The 26,297-nt window shown below is 39.8% G+C and overlaps 1 protein-coding gene across 1 annotated transcript in view; it reads right to left on the bottom strand.

Moving 5' to 3' along the window:
- Window positions 1-1,598: 1,598 nt before the first annotated feature.
- The window catches only part of rnf145a (ring finger protein 145a), a 152,013-nt gene continuing 127,314 nt past the window's right edge, over window positions 1,599-26,297 (bottom strand). The window contains exons 8-10 of the mRNA XM_073067889.1: window positions 22,991-23,138; window positions 5,951-6,307; window positions 1,599-3,157 (exon numbers count right to left, since the gene is read on the bottom strand). Of these exons, the coding sequence (XP_072923990.1) occupies window positions 2,642-3,157; window positions 5,951-6,307; window positions 22,991-23,138 (1,021 nt within the window). The 3' untranslated portion in view covers window positions 1,599-2,641. The remainder of the gene's footprint in view (window positions 3,158-5,950; window positions 6,308-22,990; window positions 23,139-26,297) is intronic.

Consider the following 26,297-nt stretch of genomic DNA (forward strand, 5'->3'; position numbering starts at 1 on the left):
TACACAGCATATGGAGCATTCATTCACCAACTTACCCACTGAGTAAATGCAAGTGATAACCATCATGACATTTCCTATCCTACACTTGACCTCCTGGGGGTTAGACCTCCCAGACTGTTCCCACTCATCTGTGTTTCACCGTCACCTCCTCTGGATCCTTCTGGTGGTAGAAGCATACTTGTGGAAGTTAAGGAAGCAATTGGGAGTCCTGGACAAAAGATATGATTTCCTGTGCAAGACAATACTAAAATGTTGCTTGAACTTTCTGTGGGACAGTTCTCACAATGCTTGGATATGCTAGAAGTTCAAATATTCACTTATTATCAAACTATGTATCCAAACACAACTCTGAGATTCTTCTTCACCAGACAGCCAGGGAACAAAGAAAGAACATGAAGTCATTTAGAGAGTAACATCAAACCCAACCCTCCCCCCACACAAAAAAAGAACAACACTCCCAAAACCCCTGACCCCATACAAAAAACTAACAGAAAGCAATAACCACCAAACCACCCTTCTCTCGCACAACAAAATGGAAAGGAACCCGCGAAAAACACAGAATATAAAATTCACAAGTCTGAGAAAGTCCACAGTCCGTAAACGCAAGTCCAATACATAATGCAGAACCACAGTAACATCCTCCTCCATCATCGGAAAAAAAGGGACACTACACAAGAGCAGGGGCCTACCACCAGCCAAAGAAAGCCACACAGCAATAGACTGCTTACAGACTCCTTGGCAGTGATCAGTTTGTAGTGCTGGTATTCTATCGTACTACTCTTGCTTGCCTTCCGCATGTCTCGATGTCTCAATCTGCCTCACCGCTTAGTGGGGACTAAAGGGTTGACTGGGTTGCTGAACTGTAACAATAAACATATGCCTTAGGCATGCATTATATTAGTGAATCAGTGGATGAGCAAATGCACTCTGTGTGGATACAGAACATAAAAACAGGATGGTATCTTTACATTATTTTCTCAGGTGACTGCAAATTACTACAAACTTTCAGAATCATCCTGCAAGTTCAGTGCTTTTAAACTAACTATCCTAAATGTATCAGACACTTGTAAGTAAAACCAAAGTTTAAATATATGTGATTTTTCATGATGTTTTATAGCTGTGTGAAAAATTTGAATCATGAGTATAGTCAGCAAATGACTTCAAATAATACCAAGTTAAAAAAAAGTTTCTGTATACTATTCTTAAACGCAACACCATAAAATGAAACAAATAAGGGGATATCACCATGGAAGAGAAAAGACTAACAAGTAATGAGAGGTACAGACCAGAAAATTGACAACTCATAGAAGCAATATTCAGTGGGATTCACTGAAGTTGAACTCACCATACTGATTCCGAGTTAAAATTACAGCTAGTGAGAAGTTAGTTGGGCTCTACTAAAGCACAATGTAACAAACTGGCCTTGTGATCTCTAAGCAATAAAAATCAGTCAAGGTCCCCATTTCTGATGATTACTTTGACATCCTTGCTAAACAAGTGTGTGCCTGAATGGCAAAGAGAGGAAGAACAAACCCAGCAACAATACCAAGATTGGTTCTTCACTGTACTCAGTTGTACAGAGTTACGCCAAGAACCAGTGACTTTGAAAGGGGAGAAATCAGAAGTGCATTTAATGATCTTTGTGCATTTATTCATACATACACATTCGCAAAAAAAAAAGTTCCCGAGAAACTGGGTCAGAAATGATTCTATCCACGATTCCATTTATTATTCAACACTAGCTTGCTTGTTCACAAGTTGTTCACATTAAGAATGTCAACTTTCAAAAGCTACAGAGTATGACTCCCATTTCTCTGGTTCACTCGCTGTTAATAAAAAAACATTACTTTTTCTGTTCAAATACACACAGTAAACTCAGAAGTGAACCTATTTAAGCCATGATAAATTAAGAAAATACATTAGTATTCTCTTCTTCCAAAAAGAAAGCTGTGCAAAACCTATCAAAGCTACAAAATGGCTTTCTTTGCTGTGTTTCATCATACAAGTTAATGTAATCATTTCCACAAACCAAAGTCAAATTAAAAATAATACTGTACCTCTCAGGTTTCAAAAGTCAAATGTGTCATATATATTGTGCAACCCTGCCCTATCTGTATCCTGAAGTTCATCCCACTTATGACCCTTCAAGAACCCCAAAGGAATCACAGTGTTCATAAAAGCTCCAGTCTACTTCATTGTGCAGGTATAGAAAAGCCAAAGTTATTCACGCACCATTCATCAGGTACTTGCTAACACTTTGGAATGCACTATAAACTATGACAGTGCAATTACAGTTGCTGAATATAGAGCTACAAAATTTAGTTTTTATTTTATTAAAAAGTCTGCTTGCAGCATGTGATTCTAACCATGCTTAAAACCTCTAATTATATATAAATATAATACGCCAATCAATCTAATTATTTCATGCCTACAAAAGATCTAACAAAAACATCCTCTCCATTCTGTCATGGCTGTCTAATACTGTAAAGATGATGGGGCAACAAAAAAATCGCTAGATCCCTTCTTACAAAATGTCTCCAGACCTGCTTGTGAGAACATTACATTCTTTTTTTTCTGTAAATGTATCTTATTCCCCCTTTTTGTTTAAACTGACAAGTTCATATTGAAAACATTGTCAACGTTATTCTATCATTGCAGTATCATGGCACATTAAGGATAATGTTGTTTCATGGGAATTTGACACCTCCATGTGTTGTTCATTAAAATTCTGTTGTGTTGCAGACAATTGCTGATCTTCGTCCTCACAGAGTTCTGCTGGATAGGGAAACTCAGCTTTGCCATTTTTTAGGCACAGACGATCATCTATGCCTGGGTCACCATGAGAAAAACATTCAGTATTTAGACGTTTCTGGCATGCACTGTTGTGCTCCACAGGACCTTCTTCAGAAACCATGGGCGGCTCTGGAACTTGACCAGCAGACTGATATTCTTGTCCAGCCAATTCTTGTTCTGTTCTGCCCTCATTAGGGGGTAACTGCTCGCCTGTTTCTTGCTGTGGTGATGCCCCGACTTGCTGCCCTTGACATTTCAGCTGCTGATGACATAATGGACAAGTTTCCTGCACGTACAACCACTTCTTAAGGCAGGCCGAATGAAAGAAATGGCTGCATGGTGTAATTACTGCAGAATGCATATCCTACAGAAAAGAGAATTTAATTCCGTAAGAAATGACAAGTCATAAATTTCCTTTCTCATATACTCCCTACTTTTCCATAATTATTGACACCCATTGGTTTAATCTGTACCCAGAACTTGAACATATTACTCATTATCAAAGCTCTATCAGCAGGTAATTAATGCAATGTAGTCATTAGTGCTGTCCCCTTCATCACCCAGGTTCACATCCATTTGTTTCTAAATAAAAAACAATCATCAAAAATGCAAATACTTTTTAACTGGTCTAAGTCTGACTACATTCAATTCAAAACCTAAATGAAATTAATTTCCTTAGGAAGGAAGGAAGGAATGATGATGTAATCATGTTTCTGTATAGCCCATAAATTAAAACAAGAACTAAGTACATACACAATGAAATAAGAGAAACAACTACTGGAGGAAGTCAGCAGACCAGATGCATTTGTAGAATTAGAGGGATGGTTGATGTTTCAGGTTGAGACCATGCAAGACAGATCTGGAAGCAGGATCTTAACCCAAAATGCTGACCAACCCTCCGCCTGCACAGATGCTGCTGACTTGCAAGTTCCTACACCAGTTAGTTCTTTTGCTTCGTTACAGTATATAGTCTTTTGTATCTTCATAATAGATATATCACAAGGCACACTACATTAACATCTGCAACCAAAGTAACTGAAACTGGGTGCTGCAGTCTCGCTACTGTTCTTCAGTCCCTCCTCTGCTGGGCAAGGGCTGGGGGAGGGGTGTGCGGCTGGTGATGTCTATACACTGATAAATGCTTCCCAATCCCCCTCTCTCAATTGGAGGGCTATGATGCTGGTGTGTGGTGATTGTGTTTGGTTCCAGTGCCTCCTCTGGCAGCCAATTCTACTTACCCTGCTTTCAGTGTGAAGAAGCTTTCACCCCAGAACCCCTTAAAGACTTTTTTTTTGATGAGGTACATCAAATTACATACAGACTGTATATATAGGGTAGACTACAAGAAATCTTTTCCATAACAGAGGTAGTTAAAACTAGAAAAGATGAGTGTAGGATATGGGGAAGAATTTAAAGGGGATATGAAGGAGGAACAACTTCTCCCAGAGCAAGGCAAGAACTTGAATGTAGTTGAAGTTGGGTTGTCAAAAACATTTAGAAGCACAAAAATGAGCAATTAATCACTTAAGCATGGATGAATTAGCCTGCTTCCATGAAGTACTCTCTCGGACTGATGAGAGACCACAATACTGCCACCAAGATGCACTGCTAGAAATGCCAGGGAACTGGACAGCACCAAGCAGCTCTCCAACAGGCAAAGGAAAGGAAGTCATGGACCCAATATGGGCAAATGGGACCAGTACAAATGGACAAAGGTTGGCAATGGATGAGGTGGGTCACAGGGTTCATCTCTGCACTGCATGACTCCATGATCTATGAGAGGGGCCGAAAGAAATTTATCAGGTACAGATAGCCACAAGGTTAAGATACACTATTTCCACGGTAAAGGGAATGAAGAATCTGATGAAGGCACCTTGACAGCATAAGGAGCCTCTGGTGTTCTACTATAAGCAGTCAGACTCTTTAGTAGCCAAGGCATGTACAATAGTTATCTTAGGTTCAGTGTGCCAGGTCAACTGATCTAGTCAGGAAAGAGAATTATGTCAATCAGGGCATATTTCTATGGAGTGGCATACTGGAATTCATGTCTCTGAATGTGCACAAGAAACTCGAGATAGTAACAGCGGCACTGCAAATAAGCAAAACGAAAGCTTAGACAAAACATAGTACAATAGAATACCAACACTACAATGTGCAATCTTCCACAATGAAAGTATATTATAATTCCACACTGAATTATAAAGCATGCCGGAGAGTGACGTAACACAACCCATTTCAAAAGGGAGAGAATGAGGTACAGATGCAATGCAGAACTGCATCAGGGAGGAACTTATGATCAATCACAGTCTTAAGTGAAACTCAAAGAGCCAAACTACAGCTCAATATTTCTGCAAACTGTAAAATCTGTCCTTCTGGTCACCTTCAATAAACAGCCACCTGTGCAATAGTCAGTGATTCACATAACCAATAGTTTTCTAATTTACATGTAATTCAATAGAACCTGCAACTCAATTAAACAGCCATCTGTTAACCTGGAAACAGATGCTAGCTCTTTAAAAACTATCATTATTGTGAAGAGACTTTTGCAAATGGAACCTGCACCTGCTTTAAGAATCACTTTTAAACATTTTTGCCCATTTCAAGCTATTTTTATGATTACCATTTCAAATTTTAGGTAGGCAACTTACTCTAGTTCTTAGACTATTATTCCTGATTATAATTATAAAGCTTGAAAGGGTAAATTATATTTAAATAAAGTATTATAAGTACCGTCAGCAAAATATTTTTTTCAAAGAAATTTGGTTCTTCTATTTTCCATGAAACTGCTTAATGATTCTATTTCACAAGTTACTTCTGCTTTCGCATATATATATTACAGACTATCTCTAGTGAAATGAAATGTGATGCTGCCTCAATCCCTTCATTTGCCCCTACATCTAGCAGTTGACTCTTAATAACCTCAATCTCAGTAAAACTCTAATTAAATACAAATCACTTGAGAACCTTTAAAGCTTTTATTATTATTATTATAGCACAAGTCACAATGGGGAAAAATATAGCATATAGGAATTAGCAAAAGCAAATACTATACAAAATGTGAACTGAACATCAGGAGATCAATTGCGATAGTCCCGAAAGGAACAGTTTGGATACTAAAGCCAAGGATTAAGTGTTTCACTGGTGCCATGCTACATACCTGGTAACAGATGGAACAAATATCATTGTGCTCTTCAAGCTGCTCTTTAGTGGCAGTTGGCAGTGAATTGATTTTGTTTGCTGCATCCCTGCGGAGAAGAAAGCTCTTCCATCCCAACTGTGCTCGAAGCCAGACATTGAAGTAAGAATGGACAAAGATGATCGATGAACCCATCCAAGTCCATTCTCCTAATATCGTCTCTGCTATACCATAGGCAACAACGCACAAAGCCACCAAGAACTCAAGCAGGCGGTATGTACCATTCACATAATAGATCACGTCATCAAGATTTTCCATTGGTTCTTTACTGAATTCCTCCACCATAAAAAGAATATAGATGAAGAGAGTTCCTAGTACCTATTAACAATAGATAAATATTTAAGATAATGGTTTCAACCAAATATTAAGTATACTTCATTAGTCATACTTTAACAAAAAACTGCATGTTTATAATACACAGTAATACCTGGCTACTAATTTAAATGTTTGAATTCAATAAAGTCAAACAGGATGTGCTCAAATAGAAAAAATATAGTACTTCCATTGTAAATTACTGACAGATCTGTTGATGCATCAAATCAAACAAGATTTTTCTTTAATATATTTGAAAATGTTCCACTCTTTCACCAAACCATCAGAACAAAAGTTTCAACTTCAAACAACATTCAGAATGGAAATTTAAAATAATTCTTCTAAGATTTTACACATTTGAACTGAATGATTACCCAGGAACTTGGCCCCATTATATCCAATTTAGAAGCTCAATGAGCACATATTGCTAAGGTTAGTGCAAGTCAATGGGGATACAAACTGCTAATTATCAGATGGTCAAGGACAAGGGGCACATGATTTTGCACACATCACTGAGCACCACCTCTTTAGTTTACTAATTCAAAGTCAGCTTAAAGCAGCTTGAAAAAGTGCAGTTTCACTGTTCTCCACAAGTGTTCTCCTAATAATCAAACTTAAAATTGCCAGATTACAAACATGAACTTGGGCAAAATAACCTGGAATTTAAACATAGATCTCTTTGCCTCAAGTCCAATATTAGAGGAATTATCTTACCTTCAGGAATGAAACATGACTTAAGTTAAAATTAACCATTCATTGAACCTCTGCCAGACAAATATGTGGTAGATTAAATTCAACACAAATCTGTGATGTAATCTATTCTGGCATAAAGAACAGAAGAGGCAATGACTGCTAAATAGTACAATTTGAAAGATACTGTACAACAAATCTAAGCACAATAACAGCAACAAGAAAACTCAGGAACAGTTGTTGAGACGGAGTTACAAAAGCGCGAATAGGCTAAGAAAGTTGTGTATTCGCTTCAGAGCAGAAAAGATAAAGAGATGATTTGATAAGCACATTTAAAATCATGAAGGGTTTATCTAGAATAATGAAAACTGGTCAGTCAAAATAACGTACGCAAAAGGCAAGGGTGTAACGAGAAAGATCAAAGTCAAAATGAGGAAGAACTTCTTTGTTGAACACACATTCCAAGTTAGTCATAGAGCACTGCAGCACAGAAACAGGTCCATCTAGTCTGTGTCGAATTATTGTCCCTTCGACCATACTTGGTCCTGAACTTGGAACATAACCCTCCATGATTCTTCCATCTATCCACGTACTTATCCAAACTTCCCTTAAATGTTAAAATCAAACTTACATCCATCCTTGTTCCACGCTCACCACTGGTTGAAGATGTTTCTCATGTTCCGCTTAAATATTTCACCTTTCACCCTTATCTTTGTTCTTCTACACTTCTCAGAATCCAGTTTCATTGTGCTCCCTTGTTAAATTGCACATCTTAAACAAAGTACCTTACTTTTCAAGGCTAAATACCATTTGCCATTTTATTGTTCACTCCACTATCTACTACCTACTATTGCAGTCAATGGACCAAATTAATAAGCAAGTCTTGCATACAGGTAAAACACATTTACATGGTTGCATCATGCACTGAGCAAACAGTGGTGTTCATGGTTGTGAAGTGCATGCACAATGCCTTCATACAGCCCAAAATCATCTATAAAACAATGGGTTCTGCATTCAAATCCGAGCTACTAGCAATGTACCCAAGTATAACTCCAAATGATCATTTTAAAACTAGAAACACTGGCACACTATCAAGATCAGCAGTTATTACCCACCCTAGTGTCCCAAGATGCATCAAAACTGCATTCTTTACTGTTACAGCTCATGTCGTAAAGGTACTCATAATGTTGTGGGTAGAGTGTGCCAGAATTTTGACTCTGTGACAATGGAGTGGCACCAAATTATTAAGTGTGGATGGTGTAAAACTTGGGGAGGTGGAGGGGAACAGAAAGGTCTTGCAAATGGTGAGAGGAACCTGATGGCCATGTTCTTCTTGGTGGAATAGTTGGGAAATTTTGTCAAAAAAAATTGACAACTTGCATATTTGGTGGATGGCACATCAACTATATACAATGCTCATACAATGACCATAGTAATAGCATTGAAGTGTTCAATGCATGGGTTGAATTTTAATCAAGAAAGTTGCATTCTCGTAAATGGTGGAGTTTTGAATGCCATTGTAGCTGCCTTCATTGAGGCAAGTGGAGAGCTTTCTATCATATTCTGAATGTGATCCATAGATGAGGAAAAGCACTGGACTGTCAGGAGGCAAGTCATTCACCAGGGATTACCCAGCACTGACTTTTTCATTTGACTGGTTAAGATTTTGGACAACAATAACGCAGAGTGTCAGCCATATGGATTGCAGCAATAGTGGTTTCCATGGATGTTAAGGATTTATATAACCATATAACAATTACAGCACGGAAACAGGCCATCTCTAGTCCGTGCCAACGCTTACACTCACCTAGTCCCACTGGCCCACACTCAGCCCATAACCCTCCATTCCTTTCCTGTCCATATACCTATCCAATTTTACTTTAAATGACAATACCGATCCTGCCTCTACCACTTCTACTAGAAGCTCATTCCACACAGCTACCACTCTGAGTAAAGAAATTTCCCCTCGTGTTACCCTTAAACTTTTGCCCCCTAACTCTCAAATCATGTCCTCTTGTTTGAATCTCCCCTACTCTCAATGGAAAAAGCCTATCCACGTCAACTCAATCTATCCCCCTCATTATTTTAAACACCTCTATCAAGTCTCCCCTCAACCTTCTACGCTCCAGAGAATAAAGACCTAACTTCTTCAACCTTTCCCTGTAACTTAGGTGCTGAAACCCAGCTAACATTCTAGTAAATCTTTTCTGTACTCTCTCCATTTTGTTGATATCTTTCCTATAATACATGGTGACAATTACTTGAGACAATCATTACCTGGCACTTTCCACTGACCATTTCATGCCAGAAAGCTGCTTTGGCCTTCCTGCAAACATCCTTCAGTGGACTCATTATCAAAGGAGTTGAAAATGTTTCTGAATATTGAGCTATCTATAATGCATACGCTTTTTCAAACCTAATTTTAGGGGAAAGAAATTGGAATTTGCAGTGCTAAAGGCACATTGAGAAACTCATGAGGTAATGTTCGTGGAGTGAAATCTTGAATCTCCAACAATTGTATCCATATTTCTATGTAAAAACTGTGATTTCAGCTAGTGCAGTTTACCTTTCCATTGCCACTGACCAATTTTACCTAGCTTCTTGGGTTCTACACTTAATAGGATGTTGCTTCAATTTCAAGAGCAGGCACCATCAACTTTCCTGTAGAATTCAACAAGTTTGAGCAGACCATAATGATATTTGAAGCCAATCAAAACCAATGCTGTACCCCTTGACAATAAGTACTCATGTTTGAGTACTGTTGGGGGGGACAGCCTACCTGGAGGAAGTGACAGTGGCCGGGCCTCCGGCACAGAGGGCGGCCCTGTAGCTCAGAAGGGTAGGGATAGAAGAAAGAGGACCATAGTAATAGGGGACTCGAAAGTCAGGGGTTCAGACAGGCGGTTCTGTGGAGGTGATCGGGAGTCCCGGATGGTAGTTTGTCTCCCTGGTGCCAGGGTCCGGGACGTTTCTGATCGCGTCCAAGATATCCTGAAGTGGGAGGGTGAGGAGCCAGAGGTCGTGGTACATGTAGGTACCAATGACATAGGTCGGAAAGGGGAAGAGGTCCTGAAATGAGAGTATAGGGAGTTAGGAAGGCAGTTAAGAAGAAGGACCGCAAAGGTAGTAATCTCGGGATTACTGCCTGTGCCACGCGACAGTGAGAGCAGGAATGGAATTAGGTGGAGGATGAATGCGTGGCTGAGGGATTGGAGCAGGGGGCAGGGATTCAAGTTTCTGGATCATTGGGACCTCTTCTGGGGCAGGCGTGACCTGTTCAAGAAGGACGGGTTACACTTGAATCCTGGGGGGACCAATATCCTAGCGGGGAGGTTTGCTAGGGCTACAGGGCAGACTTTAAACTAGTAAGATGGGGGGGTGGAAATCAATTTGAGGAAACTATGGGAGAGGAGGTTAGTTCACCAGTAGAGCAAGTAAGTAGACAGTGTGTGAGGGAGGAAAGGCAAGTGATGGAGAAGGGATGCGCTCAGCCCGAAGATGTAGGGGAGAAGAAAGAAATGGATAATAAATTTGAATGCATTGCTAGGGATGAAAAGAGAGGAGGAGGTGGAGAGTATCTTAAATGTATCTATTTTAATGCTAGGAGCATTGTAAGAAAGGTGGGTGAGCTTAAAGCGTGGATTGATACCTGGAATTATGATGTGGTAGCTATTAGTGAAACATGGTTGCAGGAAGGGTGGGATTGGCAACTAAATATTCCTGGATTTAGTTGCTTCAGGTGTGATAGAGTAGGAGGGGCCAGAGGAGGAGGTGTTGCATTGCTTGTCCGAGAAAATCTTATGGCGGTGCTTTGGAAGGATAGATTAGAGAGCTCCTCTAGGGAGGCTATTTGGGTGGAATTGAAGAATGGGAAAGGTGTAGTAACACTGATAGGAGTGTATTATAGGCCACCTAATGGGGAGCGTGGGTTGGAAGAGCAAATGTGTAAGGAGATAGCAGATATTTGTAGTAAACACAAGGTGGTGATTGTGGGAGATTTTAATTTTCCACACATAGATTGGGAAGCTCATTCTGTAAAAGGGCTGGATGGTTTAGAGTTTGTGAAATATGTGCAGGATAGTTTTTTGCAACAATACATAGAAGTACCGACTAGAGATGGGGCAGTGTTGGATCTCCTGTTAGGGAATGCGATAGGTCAGCTGACAGATGTATGTGTTGGGGAGCACTTCGGGTCCAGTGATCACAATAGCATTAGCTTCAATATAATTATGGAGAAGGACAGGACTGGACCTAGAGTTGAGATTTTTGATTGGAGAAAGGCTAACTTTGAGGAGATGCGCAGGGATTTAGAGAGAGTGGATTGGGTCAAGTTGTTTTATGGGAAGGATGTAATAGAGAAATGGAGGTCATTTAAGGGTGAAATTATGAGGGTACAGAATCTTTATGTTCCTGTTCGGTTGAAAGGAAAGGTTAAAGGTTTGAAAGCGCCATGGTTTTCAAGGGATATTAGAAACTTGGTTCGAAAAAAGAGGGATGTCTACAATAGATATAGGCAGCATGGAGTAAAGGAATTGCTCGAGGAATATAAAGAATGTAAAAGGAAACTTAAGAAAGAGATTAGAAAAGCTAAAAGAAGTTACGAGTTTGGTTTGGCAAGTAAGGTGGAAGTAAATCCGAAAGGCTTCTACAGTTATATTAAAAGCAAGAGGATAGTGAGGGATAAAATCTTAGAGAATCCTTAGAGAATCAGGGTGGTCAGCTATGTGTGGAGCCGAGGGAGATGGGAGAGATTTTGAACCATTTCTTCTCTTCGGTATTCACTAAGGAGAAGGATATTGAATGGTGTAAGGTGTGGGAAACAAGTAAGGAAGTTATGGAACCTATGACAATTAAAGAGGTGGAAGTACTGGCGCTTTTAAGAAATTTAAAAGTGGATAAATCTCCGGGTCCTGACAGGATATTCCCCAGGACCTTGAGGGAAGTTTGTGTAGAGATAGCAGGAGCTCTGACGGAGATCTTTCAGATGTCATTAGAAACGGGGATTGTGCCGGAGGATTGGCGTATTGCTCATGTGGTTCCATTGTTTAAAAAGGGTTCTAGAAGTAAGCCTGGCAATTATAGACCTGTCAGTTTGACATCAGTGGTGGGTAAATTAATGGAAAGTATTCTTAGAGATAGTATTTATAATTATCTGGATAGATAGGATCTGATTAGGAGTAGCAAGCATGGATTTGTGCGTGGAAGGTCATGTTTGACAAACCTTATTGAATTTTTTGAAGTAGTTATGAGGAATGTTGACGAGGGTAAAGCAGTGGATGTAGTCTCTATGGACTTCAGCAAGGCCTTTGACAAAGTTCCACATGGAAGGTTAGTTAAGAAGGTTCAGTCATTAGGTATTAATGCTGGAGTAATAAAATGGATTCAACAGTGGCCAGATGGGAGATGCCAGAGAGTAGTGGTGGATAATTGTTTATCAGGATGGAGGCCGGTGACTAGCGGGGTGCCTCAGGGATCTGTTTTGGGCCCAATGTTGTTTGTAATATACATAAATGATCTGGATGATGGGATGGTAAATTGGATTAGTAAGTATGCCAATGATACTAAGGTAGGAGGTGTTGTGGATAATGAGGTGGGTTTTCAAAGCTTGCAGGGAGATTTATGCCGGTTAGAAGAATGGGCTGAATGTTGGCAGATGGAGTTTAATGCTGAGAAGTGTGAGGTTCTACATTTTGGCAGGAATAATCCAAATAGAACATACAGGGTAAATGGTAGGGCATTGAGGAATGCAGTGGAACAGAGAGATCTAGGAATAACAGTGCATAGTTCCCTGAAGGTGGAGTCTCATGTAGATAGGGTGGTGAAGAAGGCTTTTGGAACGCTGGCCTTTATAAATCAGAGCATTGAGTACAGAAGTTGGGATGTAATGTTAAAATTGTACAAGGCATTGGTAAGGCCAAATTTGGAATATTGTGTACAGTTCTGGTCACCGAATTATAGGAAAGATATCAATAAATTAGAGAGAGTGCAGAGACGATTTACTAGGATGTTACCTGGGTTTCAGCACTTAAGTTACAGAGAAAGGCTGAACAAGTTAGGTCTCTATTCATTGGAGTGTAGAAGGTTGAGGGGGGATTTGATCGAGGTATTTAAAATTTTGAGAGGGATAGATAGAGTTGACGTGAATAGGCTGTTTCCATTGAGAGTAGGGGAGATTCAATCGAGAGGACATGATTTGAGAGTTAGGGGGCAAAAGTTTAAGGGAAACACGAGGGGGTATTTCTTTACTCAGAGAGTGATAGCTGTGTGGAATGAGCTTCCTGTAGAAGTAGTAGAGGCCAGTTCAGTTGTGTCATTTAAGGTAAAATTGGATAGGTATATGGACAGGAAAGGAGTGGAGGGTTATGGGCTGAGTGCGGGTACTTGGGACTAGGTGAGATTAAGAGTTCGGCACGGACTAGGAGGGCCGGAATGGCCTGTTTTCGTGCTGTGATTGTTATATGGTTATAATGCAACGTTAGTGAGTTACTTCCTAATGAGGTGTTGCTCAATGGTATTGTTGTTGATATTGTCCATCACTATGCTGATGGCAGAGAAGGTACTGATAGGCTGGGGATAAGCTAATTTATCTTTGTTATCCAGCTTTGCCCTTTCTAATTCTCCACATCATTCTGATAAAACTAGCAAGACATGGGGTTATTCTTATATACCTCTTCAGCACAGCAGGCTGAATATTGCCTGTTCCCATAGCTTTCACTTTAAGCAATACATTAGATTGTGAGCTGAAAACCATAATTTAGAAAAGCAATTTTAGCTGTCATTCACAATTTTGCATGTAGAGTGCTAGAGGAATGTCCAAGAAGAGGTCAATAGACAGTAGGTGCAGGAGTAGGCCATTCGGCCCTTCTAGCCAGCACTGCCATTCAATGTGATCATGCCTGATCATACACAATCAGTACCCCGTTCCTGCCCTCTCCCCATATCCCCTGACCCCGCTATCTATAAGAGCTCTATCTAACTCTCTTTTGAATGCATCCAGAGACTTGGCCTCCACTGCCTTCTGGGGCAGAGCATTCCATATATCCACCACTCTCTGGGTGAAAAAGTTTTTCCGCATCTCTGTTCTAAATGGCCTACCCCTTATTCTTAAACTGTGGCCTCTAGTTCTGGACTCACCCATCAGCGGGAACATGCTTCCTGCCTCCAGCGTGTCGAATCCCTTAATAATGTTATATGTTTCAATTAGATCCCCTCTCATCCTTCTAAATTCCAGTGTATACAAGCCCAGTCACTCCAATCTTTCAACATATGACAGTCCTGCCATTCCGGGAATTAACCTTCTGAACCTATGCTGCACTAGCAAGAATGTCCGTCCTCAAATTTGGAGACCAAAACTGCACACAATACTCCAGGTGGGGTCTCACCAGGGCCCTGTACAGCTGCAGAAGGACCTCTTTACTCCTATACTCAATTCCTCTTGTTATAAAGGCCAGCATGCCATTAGCTTTCTTCACTGCCTGCTGTACTTGCATGCTTGCTTTCATTGACTGATGTACAAGAACACCTAGATCTCATTGTACTTCCCCTTTTCCTAACTTGACTCCATTTAGATAGTAATCTGACTTCCTGTTCTTGCCACCAAAGTGGATAACCTCACATTTATCCACTTTAAACTGCATCTGCCATACATTTGCCCACTCACCCAACCTGTCCAAGTCACCCTGCATTCTCATAACATCCTCCTGACATTTCACACTGCCACCCAGCTTTGTGTCATCAGCAGGTCAAATGATAGCAGCCAAATTACCTTCTTGGAATTACCATTGACTTTGGCAGAGGAGTATTGGGCTTAAAAGAGGGACTGGTGTTATACTTAAAAGAGATCTTACATCCAATAACCCTCCTTTCTGCAGCTTCACTTATACCTCAATTAAAAGGTACAAACCCCATTTCCAGAAAAGTTGGGATATTTTCCAAAATGCAATAAATACAAAAATCTGTGATATGTTAATTCACATGAACCTTTATTTAACTGACAAAAGTACAAAGAAAAGATTTTCAATAGTTTTACTGACCAACTTAATTGTATTTTGTAAATATACACAAATTTAGAATTTGATGGCTGCAACACACTCAATAAAAGTTGGGACAGAGGCATGTTTACCATTGTGTTACATCACCTTTCCTTCTAATAACACTTTTTAATCGTTTTGGAACTGAGGATACTAATTGTAGTAGATTTGCAATTGGAAATTTTGTCCATTCTTGCTTGATATAAGACTTCAGCAGCTCAACAGTCCGTGGTCTCCATTGTCTGATTCTCCTCTTCATGATGTGCCATACATTTTCAATAGGAGATAGATCTGGACTGGCAGCAGGCTAGTTAAGCACACGCACTCTGTGTCTACAAAGCCACTCTGTTGTAGCCCGTGCAGAATGTGGTCTGGCATTGTCCTGCTGAAATAAGCATGGACGTCCCAGGAAGAGACGTCGCCTTGATGGCAACATATGTCTCTCTAAAATCCTAATATACGCCTCAAAGTCAATGGTACGTACCTTCACATACATGCAACTTACCCATGCAGTGGGCACTGATGCACCCCCATACCACCACAGATGCTGGCTTTTGCACCTTGCGCTGATAACAATCAGGATGGTCGTCTTCATCTTCGGCACGGAGAACTTGACGCCCGTTTTTTCCAAAATCTAGCTGAAATGTGGACTCATCTGACCACAGCACATGGTTCCACAGTCTTTCAGTCCACCTGACATGAGCTCGGGCAAAGAGAACTCGCCGGCGTTTCTGCATAGAGTTAATGTATGGCTTCCTCCTTGCGTAATACAGTTTCAAGTTGCATTTCTGGATGCAGCGATGGACTGTGTTAAGTGACAATGGTTTTCCGAAGTACTCCCGAGCCCAGGTGGCTATAATTTTCACAGTAGCATGACGGTTTCTTAGGCAGTGCCGCCTGAGGGCTCGAAGATCATGCGCATTCAACAGTGGTTTCCGACCTTGCCCTTTACGCACTGAGATATGTCTGAATTCTCTGAATCTTTTCACAATATTATGTACTGTAGATGTTGAAAGACCTAAATTCTCTGCAATCTTGCATTGGGAAATGTTCCTTTTGAACTGACTAACAATTCTCTCACGAATTTTGGCACAAAGGGGTGAGCCACGACCCATCCTTGTTTGGGAAGACTGAGCCTTTGATGGACGCTACTTTTATACCCAGTCATGATACCTCACCTGCTACCAATTAGCCTGCTTAATGTGGAGTCTTCCAAACCGGTGTTACTTGAATATTCTGTGCACTTTTCAATCTTATTTTAACTCTGTCCCAACTTTTGTTGAGTGTGTTGCAGCCATCAAATTCTAAATTTGTGTATATTTACAAAATACAATTAAGTTGGTCAGTAAAACTATTGAAAATCTTTTCTTTGTACTTTTGTCAGTTAAATAAAGGTTCACTTGAATTAACATATCACAGATTTTTGTTTTTATTGCATTTTGGAAAATATCCCAACTTTTCTGGAAATGGGGCTTGTAATTTACACAGGTCTTACAGCACCATGTACATTTTAGCAAAGTATACAGTAACAGCTGAATGCAGCACCAGCAGAGTGCAGTCCTGGTTAAAAGGCTGATTTCATTTTAAATATTTGTTAGTTTTTCTGTTAGGTTCTATTGTCATTTGTAGCAATAAACAAGCAATATAAACTGGTGAAGAACCAGTTTGAAACCTGCTAGGTAATAAAATGGAGTTAGTTCCTCAGAACTTGTGGAACATGGGAATCAATCTATGGATTCTGCTAAGTCACAGATTGCTTAAACACAGGGCACAGTGCCCATTTAGTTCAATGTAAACAAAGTGAAACTCCTGACGAAAGGACTACGAAGAAGCTGGTGAAGCTTAACATTTAATGAATTAAATAGACTAAATTAAGTAAGTCAGGCACAGCAAGACAGAGCATTTGTTTCAGCTAAAGTACATGGGATATAATATAGTACATGAGATATAATCTATGTTGATGACACCTGCAACAAATGTCTACAACTTGATATAATTTGGCTTAGAATTGATGGGTTTTAGTCAGAAATATGGACCAAAATGCATCAGACAAAGAAAAGTCAGCTGGAGCTTTTGTTCCAAAAGACTATCGTAGCTGTAGGATGACACATTGCAGATGAGATTTGCTAAGAGGGCCAAGAGAGTGTGACTATGACCAAGTCAGGTATTCTGATCTAGAAATTACTGTTGAAGCAATAGCACAAAATGTGGGAGGAACTCAGGGGGTCAGGCAACATCCAAAATAACGAACAAGCAGTCGATGTTTCCAGCCGAGACTTTTCTTCCAGACTGGAAAGGAAGGGGGAAGAAGCCAGAATAAATCTACGGGGAGAGGGGAGGATAGCTCGAAGGTGATCAGTGAAGCCAATTCTGTTTTTCATAAGTTGCATGCCATCTTGGACAATGACTCCCATCCACTCCATAATGTACTGGTTAGGCACAGGAGTACATTCAGCCAGAGACTCATTCCACCGAGATGTAACACTGAGCGGCATAGGAAGTCATTCCTACCTGTGGCCATCAAACTTTACAACTCCTCCCTTGGAGTGTCAGACACCCTGAGCCAATAGGCTGGTCCTGGACTTATTTCCACTTGGCATGATTAACTTATTATTATTTAATTATTTATGGTTTTATATTGCTATATTTCTTCATTATTCTTGGTGCGGGTGTAATGAAACCCAATTTCCCTCGGGATCAATAAAGTATGTCTGTCTGTAAAGAAGCAGAGGTGCTCGATGAAGCAGTTCCTAAATTTAAGATAAGACTCAGCAATGTAGAGGAAGCTGCATTGGGAGCATCAGACACAATAGGCAACCCCAGCAGATTCACAGGTGAAGTGTTATCTCATCTGCAAGGACTGTTTGGGGCCCTGAATGGAGGTGAGGAAGTAGGTGAATGAGCACTTTGGCCATTAGCAGCCTGCAAGGAGGTAAACCCCAAACGGCACTGCTAGTCGTTGCCACCATTAAAGACATTTTACCTCAACCTCACTTAAATGGGAAGAGGAAAACTCAGTTGTTCTGAACCATGTGAGAACCAATGACATAGATAGTACAAAACACAATAGTTCTGCTTAAAATTTAAATTAAAATGCAGAATCACAAAGTTTAAGATCTCTGGATTATGTGAACTGCAAACAAACTCACATCAAAAAGATCAGAGAGCCGAACATGTGACTCAAAGATTAATACATAAATCAGTTTCAACTGACAAAATACTACACCAGTACTCAAAGCTAATCTTAATCTTTGTAAACCTTTTAATGACAGCTCCAATTATCAAGTTGATCCTAGCTTAGTTCACGAAGCCAGTCCAAACAGAGCAGGTTTTTTCTTTGTCATTTGAACACTGAAACATACAGTACAATGAAATGTGTAGTTTGCCCCAGCACATTCTTGGACCAACACAGTTCAACAGTGTGCTGGGCCATCTGCAAGTGTCATTATGCTTCTAGAGGCAAGACAGAATGCAAACTTATTAACCCTGTGCACTTTTGGAATGTGATAGAAAACCAGAGCACCCGGAGGAAATCCACGCGATCAGAGAGAAAATGAACAAACTCCTTATAGACAGCAGCAGGAACTGAACCTCAATCGCTGGTGGTGTTGAGCATTATGTAGCCGCTTCGCTTGCTACTAAGGGCAAGTTCTGCTGAGGGAAAAATGAAAAGTTACAGAACTTTACAGGCTGGGTCCAATGGAGCTTTCATTGTGTGCTGCGTCTGCAAGGCTGGGTCTGGCGACGCCTTGGAAGTCTATAGCGGGGGTACTCCCTTCTGCCGCCTGCGTGGGATGACGAGTCTATTGGGACCCTGAGGACTTGTGGAAACTGTGTGGTGGTTTCTTTCAAACTTATAGTCTTTTAACATCTTTGGACTATTTTTAAAAAATCAATTATGGTATTGTCTGCACTGTTGTAACTATATGTAACTGTGTGGTTTTGTGTAGGTCTTGTAGCTTTAGTTTTTGGTTTGTTGGGTGGTAGAGTTGGTCTCCTGACTTGGTGTGTCTGGGTAGTCTTGTTTTGTCTGGCGGATTTGGAGCTCCTTTCCAGGGAACACGCTAAAATGGTACCGCAATATTAATACGCAGCAGCATCTCTGGACTCTGGATTTGGGGATTACCAAACGTTATGTGGATTTTCTGGTGTAGTCTGTTTTGTTGTGTGCTTTTGTGATATCATTCTGGAGGAACATTGTCTCATTTTTTAACCGCATTGCATTTGTGGTTTCTAAATGACAATAAACTGAAACTGAACTGAACTTCTTCAGGATAAGGAAATTGTGCAGGGTAGCGACATCCAAGCTTGTGGATGGTACGGGCAAAATGAAGAATATATTACAATTAGAGTCAGAGCAAGGATAAATGGTAAAAAAAATACACTGAAAACTTTATCTGAATCCACACAATATTTAAAATATAAGTGAAATGATTATATTTTCAAGCCATTACAGAGACAAACAACCAAGGCTGAAAATTAAATATTTCAGGATATTTACACTTTTAGAAGATTAAGCATAAAATGCCAATAGGACCCATCAATTGGTCAAGTACAGAATAGTTATTCAGAAAACTAGAGGCAAATGTATCATAGACAAGTGTCATATAAACTGGGCAGAAATAGTGTGCAGGATAAATTCATGACAGATTTAAGATACTGACTTTTAAATAGAAATGGATTTAAAAATCTATGTTGAGGATCTAATGATAAAAAATGCATCTCAGATCAAATATTGTGCAATTAAAAAAATTAATAAACTGGAGGTTAAGGTGGTGTTTGGAAGAGTATTAATAATATGATAGAATTCAATGCAGGCCTGAATTGAAATCTGAAGGCAGTCAAATTAAAAAAAAATCAAACTACAGGAGTTTGATGTGCAAGCTGAACACTGTACATTAGATAACTACATTTAAAGGTACGGCAAACAACAACTAACGGCTATCTTTCAAATAATGAATATATAAGTATAACACTATGGCACAAAAAAATGAAGGTGTCCAACAATACTGACAAGTTAAGAGTATTATATCAAAAGCAAAGGCTTATAATGTTGTTAAAAGGAACAATATTAGCAAGAGCATAAAACACCATTAAGGGGAAAGTAGAATATTAAGGCAATCCAACAAGAAAAAAAGCATAAAACCTTCTACAGAAATCAAAAGGGAAGATTAGCAAAAGTTACAGGCAGAAGAGCTTATACAGGGGAACGCAAAAAGGGCATTAGAGATCACCTGTGTGCAGTCAAGGTGTTTCAAATGATTGTAGTAAAAATACACTTGTATCTGGAAGGTGAGTCAGTATTCTGGCAAAAACTAGACCATGAAGACAAAAGAACACTCCAAACAACTCCGCAAAAAGGTTACTGAAAAGCACAAGTCAGGAGATGGATACAAAAAATTGTCTAAGTCACTGAATATCCCTTGGAGCACAGTTAAGTCAATCATCAAGAAATGGAAGGAATATGGCACAGCTATAATCTGCCTAGAACAAGCCGTCCTCAAAAGCGGAGTGACCATGCAAGAAAGAGACTTGTGAGGGGGGCTACCAAGAGACCTATGACAACTCTAGAGGAGTTACAAGCTTCAGTGGCTGAGATGGGAGAGACTGCACATACAACAGCTGTTGCCCGGGTGCTTCACCAGTCACAGCTTATAGGAGAGTGGCAAAGGAAAACACCACAGTTGAAAAAAAAATTCACATGAATTCTCGGCTAGAGTTTGCCAGAAGTCATGCAGAAGACAAGTTAGCTGGAAGAAGGTTCTATGGTCTGATGAAACCAAAATTGAGCTTTTTGGCAATCAGACTGAACACTATGTTTGGCGTAAGCTAAGCAAAGCACATCAAAAACACACCATCCCTACCATGAAGCATGGTGGTGGCTGCATCATGCCGTGGGGATGCTTCACTGCACCTGGCCCTGGAAAGCTTGTGAAGGTAGAGAGTAAAATGAATGCAGCAAAAATACAGGGAAATCCTGGAGGAAAACCTGTTGCAGCCTGCAAGAGAACTGTAACTGGGGGAGAAGATTTGTTTTCCAGTAAGAAAATGACGCCAAGCATAAAGCCAAAGCTACACAAAATTAATGTCCTGGAGTGGCCAAGTCAGAGTCCAGACCTCAATCCAATTGAGAGCTTGTGGCTGGACTTGGCTGTTCACTCAGGATCCCCATGCAATCTGATAGAGCTTGAGCAGTTTTGTAAAGAAGAATGGGGGAGAAGTGCAGGGTCCAGATGTGCAAAGCTGATAGAGACCTATCCACATAGACTCAAGGCTGTAATTGAAGTTAAAGGTGCATCTACTAAATACTAACTTGAAGGGGGTGAGTAATTATGCAATCTATTATTTTGTGATTAATAACTGTAATAAATTTAGACAAATTTGGAGAAATTTGTTTTCACTTTGATATGAAAGTGCCTTCTGTTAATCAGTGTCAAAAAGCCAAATTAAATTCACTGTGATTCAATATTGTAAAACAGTAAAACATGAAAACATTCGGGGGGGGGGGTGTGAATACTTTTTATAGGTACTGTATGTGACAAGTTTCAGGCAATAGTAGTGAACACTGAAGAGATATCACTGCTCTCTAAAAACAACTGTTAGCTGTTGGGCAGTTTCGCCAAACAATAGGTCATGCAGGTTCTTGGGATTAAGTTGAAATAATGCTCATGCTCAGCACTACCCAATTTTCAGAGTCTTTATTGGTGAACTTGACCCAGAAGATATCTTCATAAGTTCTGAATCAGGATTCAAAAATAACGCCCGAACTGCATCAAACTGGAAATTGGTAACGGAAGCAACAACTTACTCTGATATGTTCTGTTCAGTGTTTGACACCAACATCCTTGCACTCCCTGATAACCTGGATAAATTTTTGCATAGTAGGAGAATTAAGGGTTATGGGGAAAAGGCAGGGAGGTGTAAATGAGTCCATGGCCCGATCAGCCATGATCTTATTGACTGGTGGAGCAGGCTTGATGGGCTCCTGTTCCTTTACAGGAGTAAAGCACCTTATTATTTTATTTTCTATTTTTTCTTCTATATTATGTATTGCATTGAACTGCTGCTGCAAAGTTAAAACATTTCACGCCACATGCCGGTGATGGTAAATCTGATTCTGATTGCTGAGATACAATGTGCAGGTCTTCTTTTCCTACTAAATGGAAAAATAACAGAGAGGGCTAAATTTCACCACATTGACTTCTGGAGGATTTTCCCCGTGAGGAGAGATAATGCAGAATGGGTCCTTACTTCTATAAATTTAGATGAATGGAAACCATCTCCTTGTAACATGCAAAAGTCAAAGACTCTTACAAAACAATGCAGCAATGATATTTCACCTGGCTGGTCTGCTGGCCATTTAGGAGCAAGTCAAGAAGGAACTTCTTTACCCAGAGCATGGTGATGTTGCAATTGCCTTTGGAAAACAGTGGTAATTTAGGCGCTCACTATAATGTTAAAGATATAAAACTTGTATGTTTGGATGTTAGGGTGATCTACAGATTGGGGGATAGCACAGTAAAGCAACTGCATGGTAGCTATGAGCAGACTAAATGGTGCAGACAGCATTATGGGCCATTGTCTTGCAGCTATTTCTTACTTTCATTGTCAGTAAGAATTGAGAAACGTGCTAGGGTCTTCCTTGCTTCTCAGATGTCGTGATAGTCAGTTATGAATACAGTATTTGGAATTCTCTCCGCCATGAAGTTGACAGAAAGAGAAAGGAAGAAAAAATTTGCGAGGTGGTGTAGAAGGAAGATGTCAGGGTGAAGCAAATGTGTGAAAGGGCAGAGAAAAGAATAGCAGGCATGTTAATTTTCCACAGAAATCCTTGATCATATCAAAATGTCACTGGTAATTTGCAGCACTAAAATTTAAGGATCTGAAAGGTCCTTTTCAATGAGGATATTGCAATGCAGCAATGCCTACACATCAATGTGTGATTGCAAAATAAAAGTTGATTCATTACCTGCAATGAAGTCAGAACACTACTGGAGATGATGATAAGCAGCCAAAAGTCCATCTGAAAAAACTGAGAAATCATGTAGGCCATATAAGCTGGAAATACCAGCAAGAACAAACACAGACTGACTGCTCGAAAATGCTTCCACAGACTCCTGTAAGCAAAGCAAAAGATGCAGTAAATACATGATATGAAATTGCATTCATTTTTTTAAAGCCTATTTTCTATTCTTTCAAACAACATCAGACATTCAATAGGATTTCTAAAGAGCACATCAGAGAAGTCTAATCTGCTCTCTGGCCCAGTAATTCAGCTTTCCTACTCTGATAACCCAGGTGTATTTGCACGTATTCTTCTCAGTTCTTTTCCTCCATGGAACTTTTAAAAATATATTTTTTGTGATTAATCTGAGTATTCCAACATAGAATTTGACTTGCATGCTTAATAAGATTAATCTTTATAAATTCTGTGTCTACATACAAGGCTCCATTTTACCCATGGGGGCTACAAAGACAATTTAATATCACTGTCCTATGATTTTCAACCTTTGGAATACATTGTTTCATTTGAAATTTTAGTATAGGCAGTATTAAATGACTCTGAAAGAATAACTCCTTATCATTACTCAATCCAACAAGAAGATCAAATTATTCCAAAGAATTAATAAATCTACCCTCTTTCCATCCTTGTTCAATGTCTGAGTAGTTTCTTATTATGAGTGCCAGGAACAACACAAGAATCCAATTTTTCTCCAAGCTGAGATGGCAACTCCAGACAGAAAATTCCAAAAAATAAGAAATGGTATCTCCAGCATATATTTTTTTAAACACTTGTATTAGATTCATCTAATAACCACTTCCTTTAATTATGCCCAAAAGTTAAAAGTAACAATCACGAATGAAGAGTAAAGCATTTAGAAACTTATCGTACAATCAAAGTCAAAATGATTTTATGAAAGGAAAATTATATTTTTCCTCAGAATTATTACATTTCACTGAGAATGTTATGAGATAGGTAGACAAGGATATACCAATACATGGAGCATAGTTAGATTTCCAGAAGATTCAGAAAGATGCTACTTGAAAACCAAAGATACAAATGTCATGTCATGGGAGTGAAATATTAATGAAAACAGAATTAACTAAAAAAAATTTAGTATAAACAGGTCTTTTCATTGTGGTAAAATGCAAATAGTGGAATGGCACAGACACTTAAAATTTATGTTAATAACAAATGAAAAGATCAGTATACTCTACTGAAATCTACAGACAAGTAGGAAAACAAGCTGTTAGGCATCTGCAGTATGTTTGCCAAGAAATACAGAACTGGCAACTAGACAAAAATATGACAGCTGGAGTTATGTTACCCATGTTGCTGGGAAGAATCAAAACTGTTACTTTTAAACACCACTGTGTAGAGCACTTGCAGGTTCCCAAACATGAATCATTAAGTTATTATATTAGTTATTATAATAAGTTATTATGTTATACTATAACAAGTTATTATGAAGGCAAATTGACGTTCTGCTGCAACTGCACAGGACATCGGTGAAACTACATCTAGAGTACTACAAATTTGGTTCCTGAGATAAAGGAGTTGACAAATGAGGAAAGTTTACAGTAATTGGAGTTTACAATGAGAGGAAACTTTTACTTAGACAGATTCTGATGGGGCTGAACAAGAGAGATGCTGTAAAATACACACAAAATGCTGGAAGAATTCAGCAGGTCAAGCAGCGTCAAAGGAGGGGAAAAGCATTTGATGCTTCAGGCCAAGACCCTTCATCAGGATGTCTCAGCCAGAAACTTCAACTGTTTATTGCCCTTCCCTTGATAACCATTGGCTTCTATTTGAACTGTGCTTCTTAAATGCTGCCTCTAAGAGTCTTACCATCTATTTTGACATTCAAGGTGACCCCTATCTAAATCCTAGGGGACATTATTCAGATGCATCGAACACAAGTACAAGAGATTGGAGGCTGGGTATCCTGCAATAACCAATTATACTCTTCCATAGCCCAAGGTTTTCTACCATTGACAATATATTGGCAGACCAGTTTGTGCAGCTTCAGAGCTGTGTGCCAGACATGACTATAAACAGCACTGGGGCCCCACAGGGGACTGTATTAGCTCCCTTTCTGTTTACCCTCAGACTTTAGATACAACACTGAATTATGTCATCTGCAGAAATTCTCTGATGACTCAGCAACAGATGGCTGTATAAAGGGAGGACGGGAGGATGAATACAGGATCCTGGTGGAGGACTTGGTCAAATGGTGCTGAATCACCAGCAGCTCAACATCACTAAAAGAAAAAGGTGATAGAGTTTAGGAAAACTAAGCCTGCATTGCTCCCTCTTACTATTGATGGGAAGGACGTGGATGTGGAGAGGGGCTACAGGTACTTGGGGGTGCACCTGGATGACAGATTTGAGTGGAGCATCAACACAGAGGCTGTGTATAAGAAGGGCCAGAGTCGCCTCTACTTCCTGAGGACATTGAGGTCCTTTGGAGTATGCAGACTTCTTCATATGTTCTACTAATCTGTTATCGCCAGTACAATCTTCTATGCAATGGTGTGCTGGGACAATGGGATCAACACAGGTGATGCCAACAGGCTAAATAAACTGATTAGAAAGGCTAGCTGTATTATAAGAGTCAAACTGGACACACTGGAGGCTGTGGTAGAACAAAGGACCCCATGAAAAATCCTGGCAATTGTAGACGATGTTTCTCACCTTCTGTGTGCCACCTTGGCCGAACAGAGGAGCACTTTTAGTTATAGACTAAGACCATCTCCACTGTTCCATAGAGTGCTATATGAGGTTATTCTTACCCTCAGCCATTAGGCTCTATTAAATTAACCTATAGCCAGGGAAGTGATGTCCCTCTCCAGTTAGACTGTTTGTGGTAACTTATTTTTCCTTTCTACTTCTCTTCTAATATTTATTACAGTGCACTTGTACTGTGACACTGTAATTTCCTTGGGGATCAATAAAGAATCTATCTACACAAGTCAACTCTATATTGGAGTACTCACCATTTGCCTGGAGGAGTGCAAGTCCAACACTTAAGAAGCTTAAAATGACCCAGGATAAATCAGCCTGTTTCACTGGCACACCATTTGTTGCTCTAAAATTTTACTCTCAGAACCATAAGCATACTATGGTTGCAGTGTGTACCACATACAAAATGCATATTATACCATAGTAATTCAAATAACACCTCTTAATCCTCTAATCTTTATCACGGAAGACATGAACAGCAGGTTCAGATACACAGCCACAGTTACTCTCTATATCATACCATTCCTTC

This window comes from Hemitrygon akajei, chromosome 15, assembly GCF_048418815.1.
Source record: "Hemitrygon akajei chromosome 15, sHemAka1.3, whole genome shotgun sequence".
Lineage (NCBI taxonomy): Eukaryota > Metazoa > Chordata > Chondrichthyes > Myliobatiformes > Dasyatidae > Hemitrygon > Hemitrygon akajei.